This window comes from Oncorhynchus keta, chromosome 25, assembly GCF_023373465.1.
Source record: "Oncorhynchus keta strain PuntledgeMale-10-30-2019 chromosome 25, Oket_V2, whole genome shotgun sequence".
Classification (NCBI taxonomy): Eukaryota; Metazoa; Chordata; class Actinopteri; order Salmoniformes; family Salmonidae; genus Oncorhynchus; species Oncorhynchus keta.
In genome coordinates this window covers 29,958,698-29,975,283 of record NC_068445.1, presented here as the reverse complement: position 1 = coordinate 29,975,283, position 16,586 = coordinate 29,958,698, and the positions used below count along the sequence as shown (strand labels likewise).

At 40.4% G+C, this 16,586-nt stretch overlaps 1 protein-coding gene across 3 annotated transcripts; it reads left to right on the top strand.

Annotated features, from left to right (window-relative positions):
• Positions 1-2,247: 2,247 nt before the first annotated feature.
• Positions 2,248-15,913, top strand: LOC118376636 (rab-like protein 6). Of its 3 annotated transcripts, none has more exons than XM_035763374.2 (17): positions 2,248-2,520; positions 3,110-3,602; positions 5,163-5,297; positions 5,839-5,886; positions 6,116-6,145; positions 6,954-7,006; positions 7,164-7,252; positions 7,680-7,820; positions 8,047-8,152; positions 8,373-8,476; positions 8,698-9,098; positions 9,906-10,059; positions 11,095-11,289; positions 12,253-12,568; positions 12,835-13,039; positions 13,325-13,383; positions 13,524-15,913. In XM_035763374.2, exons 2-17 carry the CDS (start codon positions 3,473-3,475, stop codon positions 13,722-13,724), a joined length of 2,367 nt encoding a protein of 788 aa, XP_035619267.1. In that variant the 5' UTR covers positions 2,248-2,520; positions 3,110-3,472; the 3' UTR covers positions 13,725-15,913. The 3 variants fall into 3 exon arrangements, with proteins under 3 accessions (XP_035619267.1, XP_035619269.1, XP_035619268.1); XM_035763375.2 differs by lacking the exon at positions 2,248-2,520 and adding an exon at positions 2,546-2,685; XM_035763376.2 differs by lacking the exon at positions 6,116-6,145.
• Positions 15,914-16,586: the final 673 nt, after the last annotated feature.

The following is a 16,586-nucleotide window of genomic DNA, read 5'->3' as shown; positions in this document are numbered from 1 at the left end:
AAGCTGATGTGTTGTGCATTGAAGTCCACAAATGAAGGGAAGAGAAGGAATACAACATGGCTGCTATGAAATGGAAACTGTTTACGCATGATCAGGGGTGTACTCATTCTGCAGATTCTGTTGAAAAACGTTTCTTAAACAGAAGCAAACGGAACAAAACGTGGATAAAGTTACCTGAATTTGTCCAATATTTGTCTTGTTTGCAACTGTTGGACTAATGATTACACCCTATATCAGCTAGATGCAGGCAAGAGTGTGCAAGGCGGTCAACTTGATTACAAATTTGTAGCTCGACTTGTGTGCACTTAAGTTGTAAACTTTCATTCATAGGCTAGGTTGTAGCAACCTCATGATGCGATAGGGACATTTTGAGTATCATGTTGTAGCCTAAGCTTATCGCTGTTACTTTGAATGGAATAGGAATGAGAGTCATACAATATGCTGTAATAGAAATAAGGCCATGCTCATGAAAAAATGAAATTCTCCCTCATCATAAACGTCACTGACCGTCAGTGGTTCCCAAGTATTCCCACGCATATTAAAGAGACACGTGATCATATACAAATGTAAGCAAGGTTTGAAATTATTATGTTTTAGTCAAATTATATCTGTTTGGAACTCTTTACGGTCTACACATTTTTTGTAATTCTGTTCTGGCCCCCGACCATCTGCTCAAGAAAAAAATTGGCTAAATCTAGTTGATGATCCCGGCACTAGAGGGAGTAAAAACAAATACAAGCTAGCTTGAGGGAGCAAGTACCCGTGGTACAACCAATATTGTAAACCATTGGGTACAACCAAAGATTATGGATATACTGACAATATGCATGTCTCTCCACCCTAACAATGGGAGTTGTCCACAAAGTCCTTTCTTTGGGTTGGTAGAAACATCAAATCATTGTAATCATTTAAAAAATATTCAATGAGGGTTGTTGATGTCAACCTGTATTCAATGGAGAAAGAGGCTATGCTACTAGCTTTCATCCCATGACAATGCATAGCCATCTCAAGACAACTCTGATATAAAGAGTTTTTTCTCAAAGTTGCGGGATATCACGTATCCTACTCATACTGAACAAAAAAATTAACTCAACATGCAACAATTCAAATATTTTACTAAGTTACAGATCATATATTGGGGCGGCAGGGTAGCCTAGTGGTTAGAGCGTTGGACTAGTAACCGGAAGGTTGCAAGTTCAAACCCCCGAGCTGACAAGGTAGAAATCTGTCGTTCTGCCTCTAAACAGGCAGTTAACCCACTGTTCCTAGGCTGTCATTGAAAATAAGAATTTGTTCTTAACTGACTTGCCTAGTTAAAAATATATAAAATAAGTCAATTAAATTAATCTGACTGGGTTTCACATGACTGGGAATACAGATATGCATATGTTGGTCACAGATACCTTAAAAGTAGGGCGTGGATCAGAAAACTACTCAGTGACCACCATTTGCCTCATGCACAACTCTTTTCCATAGGGTTGGTCAGGATATTGATTGTGGCCTGTGGAATGTTATCCCACTCCTCTTCAATGGCTGTGAAAAGTTGCTGGATATTGGTGTGAACTGGAACATGCTGCTGTACACATCTATGCAGTGCATGCCAAACATGCTCTATGGGTGACATGTCTGGTGAGTATGCAGGCCATGGAAGAACTGGAACATTTTCAGCTTCCAGGAATTGTGTATAGATCCTTGCGACATGGGGCCATGCATTATCATGCTGAAACATGAGGTGATAGCGGTGGATGAATGACTCAACAATGGGCCTCAGGATCTTGTCACGGTATCTCTGTGCATTAAAATTGCCATCGATAAAATGCAATTTTGTTTGTTTGTCCATAGCTTATGCCTTTCAACACTCTCATACCATAACCCCACCACCACCATGGGGCACTCCATTCACAAGGTTGACATCAGCACACCGGCATACACATGGTCTGCTTTGAAATAAATAAGCTTTTTGTGCATATGAAAAATGTTTGGCCTCTTTTATTTCAGCTCATGAAACATGGGACCAACACTTTACACGTTGCGTTTATATTTTTGTTCACTATATCAGAAGACTCGTACTAAGCATTACGAAAATTATATTCAATCAAATTAACCTCACGTAAAAATAAGTAATTCATTTTTTTGTTGACCAATTTCAACACTCTCTCGTTGACCTCATTTCTTGGTGGGTGAAAAACAACGAAAAACGCCACCTGCTGGAGGAAGATAGATTTCCCACCGAGTTGGGCCTTTCTTCCTCTTCCTCTCTGGTACAACCCACTGAGCAACCACTGGCCGATTCTGTTGCCAAACGTTTCTTAAACAGAAGTAAACGAATTTGTCCAATAGAAAACTCTCTTTTAGTTACAAAACGAAATTATATTTGACTAATGATTCCACCTCAGGGAGCAAGCTGTTCAGTGCTAAGGAATGTGTAACGTTAGCGTCTTTCACATTTATCAAGAGCTGGATTTTGAAATAACCATGTCACGTTTGCTGACGTTACATTGAAGAATACTTTGATTGCCGGTGGGTATTTTTCAGGACATCAAGCACTGCCAATTTACCTTGCTAGCTAGCAGTAACATTGGTTAACGGTACCTTATCGTGATGCTAACTAGCGTTAGCCAGCCACATCGTCAATATAAACTAGCCAGCTAGTATTTACTATTAGTAATGGCAGCAGATGTACAGGTGAGCGTGTGACCATATCAGGTGCAATTGCAAAAACGTCGATGAAATAGCGAATATGAACAAGAGGGAATATCTGACAGCTAGCTAAGTTACTGTAGACCAGCATCACTAGCTTGCGAGCTAATTTGTTAGCTATCCCCAGACTGTGCCGGCTAGCGACGAACTGTTACAACGTATCAGCTGACGATGCCCACGAAGAATAGTTAGCAAGGCTGGTATTAACGTTACTGACAATCGTTTAGAAATATGCTGGTGTTTATGAACTAGTATTTAGCTCAGTTGAAAAATCATAATTTTCAAGAAGCAGTTTTCCTGGTTCTCCCCAATAAGCTAGTTCACGTTAGCTAGCTAGCTAAGTAGGCTACTGGAGGAAATTATACATGAATAAGTAGTTAAAATTGTTTCTGTGGTTTCTTTCTGGCAGGTGATGGTAACCTATGACAACATGAGAGAAGAAACGGCTGATCAAGCTAACGTTATTGTCTGCCCTTGAGAGATTTGCGGGAATCCTTTTAGTAGAAAAATCTGGTCCTAACGAACTTGAAATATGCAAGCCTAGCCACCTGGCAATAACGTTACATCTTCCAGATGGGGTGTAGTGCTACTTCTGTGTACCACAGTAATGCAGTGCTACTTTGACAATTTGGATTGATAGCTTAGGCCTACTTGTGTTGATCAGATCATCATCCAATATAACACAATTTCCATCATTTTGGGGGTTCTGTCAAACATTACTGTATTTCACACATTTCTGACTGAGGGTTAGTAAAATCAGCTTCCTGTCGAGATGTTTTCAGCTCTGAAGAAGCTAGTTGGTTCTGAACCAGGCCAGCCGAGGGACAAGAACATCCCCGCTGGTATGCAGTCCATGAATCATAGTTTACAGAGACGCTTTGCCAAAGGAGTACAGTACAACAGTAAGTTGTGTGTTTTTTTTATGCATATAATTAACAGTACCAGTCACAAGTTTGGACACCACCTCATTCAACGGTTTTTCTTTAATTTTACTATTTTCTACATTGTAGAATAATAGTGAATACAACAAAACGTTTAAATAATAGTAACCAAAAAAAGTGTTCAACAAATCCAAATATATTTTAGATTCTAAGTAGCCATCCTTTGCCTTGATGACAGCTTTGCACATTCTTGGCAATTTCTCAACTAGCTTCACGAGGAAGGCTTTTCCAACAGTCTTGAAGGAGTTCCCACATATGCTGAGCACTTGTTCACTGCTTTTCCTTCACTCTGTGGTCCAACTCATCCCAAACTATCTCAATCAGGTTGAGGTCTGGGGATTGTGGAGACCAGGTCATCTGATGCAGCACTTCATCATTCTCCTTGGTCAAATAGCCCTTGAGGTGTGTTTTGGGTCATTGTATTGTTGATAAACAAATGATAGTCCCAATAAGCACAAACCAGATGGGATGGCATATCGCTGCAGAATGCTGTGGTAGCCATGCTGGTTAAGTCTGCCTTGAATTCTAAATAAATCACAGACCGTGTCACCAGCAAAGCACCATCACACCTCCTCCATGCTTCACGGTGGGAACCACACATGCGGAGATCATCCGTTTACCTACTCTGCGTCTCACAAATACACGGCGGTTGGGACCAAAAATCTCTAATTTGGACTCATCAGACCAAAGGACAAATTTCCACCAGTCTAATGTCCATTGCTCATGTTTCTTGGCCCAAGCAATGCTCTTCTTCCTTTGCAGAAATTCAACCATGAAGGCCTGAGTCTCCTCTGAACAGTTGATGTTGAGATGTGTCTGTTTACTTGAACTCTGTGAAGCATTTATTTGGGCTGCAACCAGCAGTTAACTCTAATAAACGTATCCTCTGCAGCAGCGGTAACTCTGGGTCTTCCTTTCCTGTGGCGGTCCTCATTAGAGCCAGTTTCATCATAGCGCTTGATGGTTTTTGAAGTTCATGACATTTTCCAGATTGACTGACCTTCATGTCTGAAAGTAATGATGGACTGTCATTTCGCTTTGCTTATTTGACCTGTTCTTGCCATAATATGGACTTGGTCTTTTACCAAATAGGGGTATCGGTTGTATATCACTCCTACCTTGTCACAACACAACAAATTGGTTTGAACACATTAAGAAGGAAAGAAATTCCATAAATTAACTTTTGAGAAGGCACCCCTGTTAATTGAAATGCATTCTAGGGACTACCTCAAGAAGCTGGTTGAGAGAATGCCAAGCGTGTGCAAAGCGGTCATCAAGGAAAATGGTGGCTACTTTGAAGAATCTCATATAAAAAAAACAATTTAACACTGTTTTGGTTGTTACATGATTCCATATGTGTTATGTATTATTTCATCGTTTTGATGTCTTCACTATTATTCTACAATGTAAAAATAAAGAAAAACCATTGAATGAGTAGGTGTGTCAACTTTTGACTGGTACTGTAGGTTACTGTACTTAAGAGGTAGGCTAGTCATTCTTTGTTTTATTATTTCTCACAAGTGAAAATAGTTATCCGTGGAGACAGAAATACTGGAAAGAGCACTCTATGGCATCGACTGCAAGGAAAGAAATTCACGGATGACTACGTCCCCACTCAAGAGATCCAGGCAACCAGCATCCATTGGAACTACAAAAGTAAGAGAACTGGGATTCTACACTTTACTTCACACCTTGATCAACGCTTTTAGTCCTATATTTTTTTTATTCACTCCAGGCTAAAACCTATCTAATCCTGCCAACAATATATACTTGTGAAGTTTACTTTTCCTACTTCTGCAACTGTAATTCACAGTTGAACATGGCACATATAAAGGTAAATAATATCCATTTAAGCCTACTATGTTTGAGAAATAGTATTGCGTAGTTAGCTTGATCAGTAGTTTTGCCTACAAGTGTTTTGTGGCATTAGTGGGGTAGTGAAAACAATCTCTAGTGTACATCCAGACCACAGTAGGCCTATTCCCTCAAACAATTTCCCTCCTCAGACCATGTGATTAATAAAGAGGCCCATGGGTAATGATGCAATTCCACCTGTAGTACAGAAACAACTTTTTCCAGCTTGTCTTTCCCAGCTATCATATGTGTGCACAGAGCCTTGGGATACATAGTAGTTTGTGCTTTAGTATGTGAGGCTTTGTCAGTTGAGGCTTGTGATGACTGTTTCTCTGTATCTCAGCCACTGATGACGTGGTCAAGGTGGAGGTGTGGGACGTGGTGGATAAAGGTGAGTGTGATGACTTTGTTGGGTGAATGTATGTGACTCATGAGTCAATCAGTTGATAGCTACTGTTTCTACTGATGTATTAGTGTCCATGTATTATCCCATTGTCCATCCATACTTTTACTATTTTTTTGTTCAGAAATGTTTATAAATAAATCTTGTTTCTGTGTCATTTTTTTCTCCTCGCAATATTAATGTTGTTTTTCTTGCTCCTCTTTTGCACTTGCCTCAGGCCAAAAATACCCTCTCCCTGAGGGTGTAGGTGAGAGTCACTGTGTGCACTGATGTAGGATCTTAATTTGATCTCCCTGTTACAGGAGAACTTTCCTGCAATGCAAAAACATGTAGTGTGTTTAAGGATTAAAAATGCTTCTGAAGATTGTAATTTCCACTTTTTTTCCCCTACTGAAAAATCTATCATACCCTATAAAAATGTCCATCAATTATAATCCACATACAATTCACATTTGCTGTTGCTGCAGGATTATTTTCCTGCTGTAGCAAGCTGGCTCAAATTAAGATCCTACATCTGTTGTTCCTAGAAATGAGTTGCTTATGTGCACTGGGTTTGTCCCTCTTGTGAAGGTTGGTCGTTACTTAGTTTGCAGTGTGGCTGAAATAAAAAGATTGCTCATTGCTTGCAAGAAAATGACTGTTTGACTACTTTGTATGCTATAACCTGGAGCTACTGTCTCTTTTTAAAAGAAGAGAATTGAGTATGTGTTTGCCAATAAGAACATAAGAGCTTTTCTGCTTCTGGCAATCCTGTATTTGTTGCACTTAGCAGACGGTAAAGCTAGAAATAAAGGAATTCACATTTTTGTTTTAAAATAATGCCATGTTTAATCATACTGTATGTATATGGTTCATAGAAATAGAATCACTAGAACTGGAATAGCCCCTCTGACTGTATTACAGACTCATTGATTTGAATGAGGATGCCCATTCGAGGGATTTTATTTCTATGACATGGCTTTCTCTCGTGTTGTAATGCTTGACAGCAATAGTTCAATGTAATGTCCAGTTTAATGTTCTGAATTGCAGCTTCTTGACATTCTGCTTTCTCACAGGCCGAGGTAAAAAACGAGGGGACACTTTGAAAGTGGAGAATGAACCCCAAGAGGTGACTATCACGTTTAAGATTCCTCTATTTGGCTTATCTAACGAGTCCCACTGGGGAGCTTTTTGTATAGTAGCTAGTAAGTGGTAAACAAAGGTCACATTCTCATAAGACTCATTTATTTTCAATTATCTAAATAATAACAATTGATTTGTTATAGTCTGACGAGGTGGCCTTGGATGCAGAGTTCCTTGACGTTTACAAGAACTGCAACGGTGTGATCATGATGTTTGACATCACCAAGCAATGGTCAGTCTGTGTTGTGCATTATAGAACAGTCCAGTACATTAGTTACAAGGTTTACATTAAATGGCAGATATTCAAGTAGAATTTAGGAGACCATAAGCCCCTGGTGAAAAGTAGTGCACAACATAGGCAATAGGGGGACATTTGGGATGGAGCCATGGTTCAATTAATAAATCAATGAACTCTAATGGAACATGCATGGGGGATTAGGTCTCAGTAAGCCGGTGTGTGGCCATGAACCACTTAGCCCACAGTCACTGGCAGGCATCTGACTCAGCTTAGCTTCAAAGTCAGAACAGTGTGAAACAGATTACCATTGTATTTACTTTGAACTTGGCCAAGTATGGGGAGACACACATATTTGTAATTCCTCACATAGGGAGAAACAATAGCTATAAGTTTGTTTTATTCTTTTTTTATGACGTTGCAGGACGTTCAACTACATCCTGAGAGAACTACCCAAAGTACCCACTCATGTTCCAGTCTGTGTCCTAGGCAACCACAGGGACATGGGTGACCACCGTGTCATCCTACCTGATGACATCCGCCAGGTTATTGCTAATCTCAATAGGTAGTTAACTGAACTCCCTGTTTTAGTCTTATTTGGGTTGCAAAGATTTTTTCCCCCAAAAAAGTCCTGGTTTTCCTGAAATCAGGAGGGAATAAGAACAAAATCCTGGATCCCCCAACCAAGATTTTTGGAACACTTGGGAAATTGGGGAATGTTGCCTACATTTTGCAACAATTAGAAGTAGTCATAAGCTGTGTCTATATACTTGACTGATGGTTTCTTGCAGACCCATGGGTTCCTCCTATATTCACTACGCTGAAGCCTCTATGAAGAATGGATTTGGCTTGAAATATTTACACCGATTTTTCAACATCCCTTTCCTGCAACTGCAGGTTAGTTCTAGCTTTTACTACATTGTATTATGAAATATATACCTCTGGTCATAACCATCTTGTGAATTTCATGGAGGTCATGAAATCACATCAGAAATACAGCAGGCACAGACTAAGTACTAACCACTCCCTGTGAAAGGGTTTCTGAGAGTGCTTGTGAAAGGAGTATTAGTGCTCTGGTTCATGGTCAGTCATTCCAAGCCTCTGTTGATCTTTACAGAGGGAGACTCTGTTACGGCAGCTCGAGACCAACCAGTTAGACATGGACGCCACTCTGGAGGAGCTCTGCGTGCAGCAGGAGACTGAGGATCAAAACTATGAAATGTAATATGATATTTTCACTGTATTAGTTTGTTTGGTGTGTTCAGTGATATTTATACTTTATCAGTTTTTGGCATGTACACTGATTATCACAATGTGTATTTGCCTTGATAGCAGTGTATTTGTGTTGTTCTTTAACACTTATAGCAAATTTTTTAATGTTTCTTTCCTTGATGCAGCACTGATTTGCCAATACTAACAACACAGCACCCATTGTTTTGCAGTTTCTTGGAGAATACGGAGACCCGCAATAAAGGCTATGGTTCACCTTGTCCAGCCAACGGTCAGAGCCCTTGCTCGGGCTCCCAATCCCCCATCGTCACTCCAAGTGGGGCCTCCACTGGCAGCTCTAGCCCTGGGACCCCTCAGCAGCCACCCATCGCTGCCCAGGTCCCTAGCCTCCAGTCTCTCTCGCCTTCTCCCTCTCCTCCACCTCCTGCCTTGCCAGCCGGGATGGTTTCCCCCTCCACTGAGCCTCAGTCCCCCACTCTGACGCAGGCTCGGAGTCCTGATCATCTTGGACCATCACCATCCCCCCCTGCCCAGGCACCGCCTCAGAAACGTGGCCTCATCTCACGTCTCTTTGGCTCCGCCCCTGCCCCAGAATTCCCTGCAGCCATGCCAGGTAAGTAGTCGCTGCATCAGTATTTGACTATTTCCATAACAAACACACACTGCACTGACGAATGGACAGAAGCACTGAGTGGCCACGGAATGCTAGCGATCACCTGTATGGTGTGGGAATTTAACATGTAGAATCATCTGGAAATTAACAGAAAATGACAGACAATGTTCTGTTCAATGGCAATAGGATGGCCAAACACTGCTTTTAACCGTTTGTTGTCACAGTGTGTTTTGTCCAATATTGTATCCAAAAAGCTTAGGAAAGGACTAAGCTATGCATGTAAAACCTGTGTGTACTCGACCAGGAAGTAGTCACAGGAAATCTTTGTGAATGATTGATTGGATTTTTGTGAAGTATTTGTAAGGACCATTGCACTGCTTGGCACTAGAATCTCATCTGAGGGGATTAATAAAAAATAAAAATCTGAATTAAGGAAAACTGCATGCTCGAACCTTCCATGTGGTAACCGCCAGATTCTTTTTGACAGTTTTACAGAACAACACTTTGTATTGAGGGAGGTAACATTGATCTTTTAGCCCAATACAGTTTAGCAGGTTTTAAGCATTCTGTTTGCTCTAGATTCTCCCCTCATTTGTGCTGGGTTTTTTTCATGTATTGCTGGTAAAAACATGGATTCTGAGGTGAGTTATCACTGTACCAATATCAGTGTAAGTCTGTGGTGTTAAAGGATCAATCCCTAATGGCACCCTATTCCCTATATAGGTCAAAAGTAGTGGACTAAATAGGGGATATGATGCCATTTACGCATCAAGGCTCTTTTGTTCACTGTTTTGTCTCTGTCTGCAGAGCCAGAGCCAGAGCCTTCCCCTGTGTGTCCTGCTAAAGTTCAGAGTGTGGATGACTTTGTGCCAGACGAGGGTCTGGATAAAAGCTTCCTGGAGGACAGCTTCCCCTCTAAAGTCAAGGTCCCCCAGCCAGCACCTGCACTGGACAGTGACAGGTAAGCAGTAGCAGAGTTCTTACTTTCACAAATGAGAATGTGTCCCTGGCCATAGAAATAAGAATAAATAGAATGGGCTTGGAACTTCTAACCGTGGCAATTTGACTGGTAAACTCGTGGGTACACTCACAATGTCTTCCTGGTATTGTGATGTAATAATTTCCATGGTAATGTAGAATGTTCATTCAAATGATGCTTCCTGATATGGCTCATGCAATGGAGTGTATTTTCTTGTAATGTCATTTTAGTTGATTCCTCAAATCACAGCACAGATTGATCGTTACACTTCCTGCTTTTACTTCCTGCTTTGCTCCTAAGGCACACTCGCGATGGCCGCCAGGTCACCCTTTATGCCAACATTGACTTGAATGGACACAACCTTTCTATTTATTCTTATTTATATGTCCCTAGATGCATCTTAAATGGCACCCCATTCCCATAGGGCTCTGGCGAAAATGTGTGCACTATATAGGGAATAAGGTGCCATTTTGTATGTAGGGCCTGTCTATATTTGGATGGGACGTTAAACGGGTGTCCTGATTCTGAGATCATTAAAGATCCCATATAACCCCAAGATAACCCCGGTGTCCTGGCTAAATTCCCAATCTGGCCCTCAAACCATCATGGCCACCTAATCATCCCCAGTTTATAGTTGGCTCATTCATCCCCCTCCTCTCCCCTGTAACTATTCCTCAGGTCGTTGCTGTAAATGACAATGTCAGTCAACTTACCTGGTAAAATAAAAAAATTGCCACTAGTTCTTTCCTTCCCTACTAGATAAAAAATGTCTACTGTAAGTTAACAGTACGCAGTACCATCTGGGAGAAGCCATCTGTGGTGAGAGTTTTCAGATGGCTCTATTTACTCAACGCTTCCTTTGAAATAGAATGTGGAGGAGGATTTAAGAATCACCAACAATGTTTTAATTGGAGATGAGAGAACACTGGAATGCCTCTACCATTCTGCTCTGTCTAAAATACATATATTTAAAAAGGCGAAAATAAAAACGTTAGATGCTCTGTTGTGTGTCCCCAGTGAGGGAGAAGACAGAGGGAACCCTATGGTGGCAGGTTATCAGGATGAACTAGACCCAGATGACAAAGAGCTGCCCCAGCCCAGCACCCTGGGCCTTCTCACCAGTAAAGACTTCACCATGTCCAGCGATGAGGAGGAAGCACCCCCTCCTGCCGCGCAGGATGACCACCTTGACCGTGAATCAGAGCTAAAAAAGTAAGCCCCAAATAAATGTCCAGCATATCCGTTAATGTAGTCTCCTTTCTGTTTTACGCCCCTCTTATGTCGTTCATATCCGTTAATGTAGTCTCCTTTCTATTTTACGCCCCTCTTATATCGTTCATATCCGTTAATGTAGTCTCCTTTCTGTTTTATGCCCCTCTTATATCGTTCATATCCGTTAATGTAGTCTCCTTTCTGATTTACGCCACTCTTATATCGTTCATATCCGTTAATGTAGTCTCCTTTCTGTTTTACGCCCCTCTTATATCGTTCATATCCGTTAATGTAGTCTCCTTTCTGTTTTACGCCCCTCTTATATCGTTCATATCCGTTAATGTAGTCTCCTTTCTATTTTACGCCCCTCTTATATCGTTCATATCCGTTAATGTTGTCTCCTTTCTGTTTTACGCCCCTCTTATATCGTTCATATCCGTTAATGTTGTCTCCTTTCTGTTTTACGCCCCTCTTATATCGTTCATATCCGTTAATGTAGTCTCCTTTCTGTTTTACGCCCCTCTTATATCGTTCATATCCGTTAATGTAGTTTCCTTTCTGTTTTACGCCCCTCTTATATCGTTCATATTTGTTAATGTAGTCTTCTTTCTGTTTTACGCCCCTCTTATATCGTTCATATCCGTTAATGTAGTCTCCTTTCTGTTTTACGCCCCTCTTATATCGTTCATATCCGTTAATGTAGTCTCCTTTCTGTTTTACGCCCCTCTTATATCGTTCATATCCGTTAATGTAGTCTCCTTTCTGTTTTACGCCCCTCTTATATCGTTCATATCCGTTAATGTAGTCTCCTTTCTGTTTTACGCCCCTCTTATATCGTTCATATTTGTTAATGTAGTCTCCTTTTTGTTTTACACCCCTCTTATATCGTTCATATTTTTTAATGTAGTGTAATTTATAGTAATAATCAGTGTTTGTAAGTGGTATTTTTGTTTTCCATTTTAGACTGGGCACTGAGTCCATAATGCCCCATGCCATGGAGCCTCAAGCTCCGGAGCCTTTGACTCCTGCTTCCCAGCTCCTGGAGAACACTGTCCTCTTGGAGGCAGAGCCAATCTCCCTCACCATGATCCCTGCAGTAGCCCTGGAGCAGCCAGGCCCCCAGCCAGGCCCACCCAGAGCAAAGAAGGGGGGAAGCCCTGGGGTGGAGGGTTCAGACTCTGACCCAGAGGCCCCTGTTGCTGAACAGATGCTTTCCTTCATCATGGATGATCCTGATTTTGAGTCTGAGCAGGAGGTGGTCATCCAGAAGATAACTAAGGTAGCTATGGCAAAAGGATGTTATTTAGGGTTGTAAGCTACAATTCATCATGGTTAGATTGAGTAGTTGTCAACCTATAGAAATTACTTTCCTGGTAAAATATGTAGAGCTGCATTTGTGAAATATTAATTTTATACATGTGGGTGTAATACACATTTTCAATAAATTATTTTATTGTTATTTTATGTTAGGATACATGGTTAAAATCTATATGTGATAGTCTGAACTTGTGGGATATCATTATTTCCCTCTGCATCCATCCACAGGAGGTTTTCCCAGTCAGGGATGAAGTACTGTCTGATCTGGAGCTGTCAGATGATGACATCCTTCCAGCCGTTCTGATCCCTGAGCCTCTGAAGGCCACGCCGGTCCTGAAGCCCTCCTTTAAGAGCAAGAATGAGACAGACCTGTTTGGCTTGGGCTTCACTGAGGAGGCCCCCAGAGCCAAGGACAGCAGTGAGGACCTAGAAGGCAAGTCCACTGCCACAAATATATCGAGAACAGGGTCGTATTCATCAGTGCATACTGTATTAAAATGTTTTGCAACGTAAAAAGAAAAAAGTGTCTTATTGGACAAGAGTTAAGGTAGTTCTACCCTGTTTCAGTCCATTTTCTTCCATTTGTTATCTAATGAATATGACCCAGTACCATAGAATAGTACCGTAGCACATGACCGAGAACAATACCAAAGTGTATCACATTATGACACAAAATTGCTTTGTATTTATTGCTCAAATTATACAAATTGCTTTTCAGAGAAGGAAAGCAAACACTCCTCAAAAGAAAAGAAGAAAAAGAAGAAGAAAAACAAAGAGGTAAGGGAGTGGATGTCTTTTCAGATGGTTATCATGTCAAGTGAAGTGGCGAGTGTTTACTGTATACAGCATAGTAGGCATACATTTGGAGAAGAAAAAAAATCTGACATTCTGTGAAATTATTCTGCCTTTTTTCTTAGGAGGAGGAGAAGAGCAGCAAGAAGAAGCATAGAAAGGACAAGAAAAAAGAGAAAGATGAGACAGGAACAGGAGATGACAAAGAGAAGAAAAAGAAGAAATCTCGGACCAAGAAAACCGAGGATGTGGATGACTTGGAGGATTTCTTGGCCGGAGGGGAGGGGTCAGAAAATCGAGAGGGTGGAGACTATGAAGAACTCTAGAACCCAAGTACTCCTTTTTTGGAACTTGACTCTGAAGAGCTGCAGAACCCAACTTGTCATTTGAAACCTTTTGGTTCCTAGAACCAGATTCATTTGTGCACAAGCAGCATCGCAAGCCATAACCATTGTCATGCTCACCCATTCCCAGGTAAAAACCTAGACTCTGTGGTGGCTGTGTGTTGCATTGATATTATTTCCCATGAGCACTACTGATGACATCACCCTCTTGACCTTTGGATGAGATGAGAAACAGGAAGGAGACTTACACACAAAGATCAAGGAGCCACTAAGGAAAGATTTTACTTTTTTATTTTCTGAACATTTAACCTAACATTTGTATTTGCTTACGGTTTTTCCTTTTAACTTTTTAAAAGATGCCAACCTAAAGTGAACCACTCCAAAAGGGCTAGGCAGGGCTAACATGTTTTTGTCTGAATGTCCTCTATTTCCTATAATAATTGCTTGACTGATTGGCAGTGTAGATATTACATTGTGGAGCCTTTTCAAGGTAGATGGTCATATTTCACATATTGAAGATTGCCCTCTTATTTTGATCCACTGGTTGTGTTTCTCTGACTCAGTGATGTAATGGTTGTTGGAAGTTGTGCTGCTTTAATCTAGCCTAAAGAACTGCTATCTCTGTTTATATGATAATGCACTCCCTCAAAATGGAACAGGTTCCCCAATGCACCATTTTACAGCTAAACTGACCGTAGTTTTATTTTTTCTACATCCCAAATGCACCCTTTTCCCTATATAGGGTGGTATTTTTCACTAGGGCCCATAGGGCTCTGATCAAAAGTAATGCACTATATAGGGAATAGGGTGCCATTTAGGACGCAGACTTTGTGTCACCTTTAGCTTTGTGTCACCTTTAGCGCCTCAGTACACATTTTCAGTGTGTTTTCCTTATTTGCCTTAAAAGGAAGTTGCATACAAACACCAACCAAGTGTAAAGTGCTCTTACTGTAAGTCAATTGAACTGCATCCGAACTGACAGGAAGTAGCATCAGACAGATGTCCGGTGCCTTCGATAGGTGAACTGTAACTGTATTTTACTCCAACGTATCATATGTGTACTTTGAATTAGAGCCAGTACCACAACCTCGGCAGCCCAACACACAATATATGGAAATGTTTGCTTTTATTCAGAGCTGCTGCTTGGACCTTGGATTGGAATCATGTTTTATATTGTAAAGACAATAACAATTTATGAATAATTGAAGAAGTAATAAACTGCTTACACAAATAAGGCAAAACAAACAATGAATTGTTATTTCATAAATGTTCTGCATTTCAAAACTCCTATTATTTTAACTAAGCATTACTGTCTCGTTTTGAAGTTCATTTGAAATATTATTTTTTGCAATGGCTGTTTTTCTTGGAGATATTTCAAAGGCAGCCTACTAACATTGAATGCAGCTTTTTATGGCCTGAAACTTGTCGACAACAGTAGTGCTTCATTAATACTACTCTCATCAAAGTTTTTATTACGAGGAAATACAAATGGGATTGTTTCATACTAAGATTACAACCAGGTCATATGTATATCACCTGGTTTGTCTGAAATACAAAGGGTTCTATTGGCTACTCCAAATGTGTAGATCTCCCATGTGTTGGTTGGTGTGCTACATCAGGTTGAATAGTTGCATCACAAAAAGTAACGAGTAATTCCAATCTGTTTACCTTGGGAAGACCACCATGCTATTCTGTAATGACAGACACCCATCAATTTAATTAAGAGCAGCATGCATTCATATGCATATCAGACAAGGAAATAAATGCAAGTGTTATTCAGGAATGACATACATTTTATTTCCACAATGTTACAAGGTATGTTTTTTAACTTACAGACTTTTAGATGTTACATTTGTCAGTTTACAGTGCACTCTTACTGGTCTGATATCAAAATGAAATGTAAAATTTATGTTTTAAAATCTGAAACAATGCATTGATCTTGAATACTGTGTGATCTGCTTCCTTGTTTGTAGTTGTCATTGGGTTGTTCATAGCAAAATGCTAAAAGCACAGTTCCAATTGAAGCATGAGATATATGTTGTGCAATAACAAACTAATGTATTGAAAGGAACAATTTGTATATTTATTTTCATCCCATGAAATGTTTCCATATTCTCACTGGATGTGAACTTGTGTTTGGTTTGTCTAATAAATGCAAACGTATTTCTTCATCGATGGCGTTTCATTTTTACTGCTTTGAAAATAATGAACGCTATTGCGAACAACAACAAAACAAATATAATCAGCACTTAGCTCTTGTTACCACCAGGGAGCAGAGTAACTTTTCTTGACATTTAGTTATTCAGATGAAAGTGAAGTACAGGATAGGCTATGTGTATATTAAAATTAAATACAATGGCTTTAGATTCGAATAAGTTACACGTTTGTAACTTTAAAAAGCAGTAATGCATGTCTTATTTTGTAGAATTTAAACCCCCCCCATTCTGGGAAAAATATGATTTGTCACCCCCCAATATATCACTTTAAACATAACTATGTAATCACACTAATAATAATATTCAATGAAAGCACTTGTGCTGATTATAGACACATAATAGCGCATTTTTAAGTTTCAAAAGATTGCGACCCCGCCCTTTGCCTCAATGGTTTCATCCACTGCCCCCACCCCTCAGCAGTGGCACATGATGCAGGTACTGTGCATGTGTGGGAATCTGACAGTCTGTCCTTGGTGGCTGACCTCCAGTAAGTAGTTCAAACAAAGGATATGTTAGAGATTTCTTTACTTCTACCACGCAATACAATAAAACACAACCGTCATCAGTCTTCATTTTCGCTGCCATGAATTACAGGTCACTGTTTGAATTCGAGTCAATGAAGCAAGCA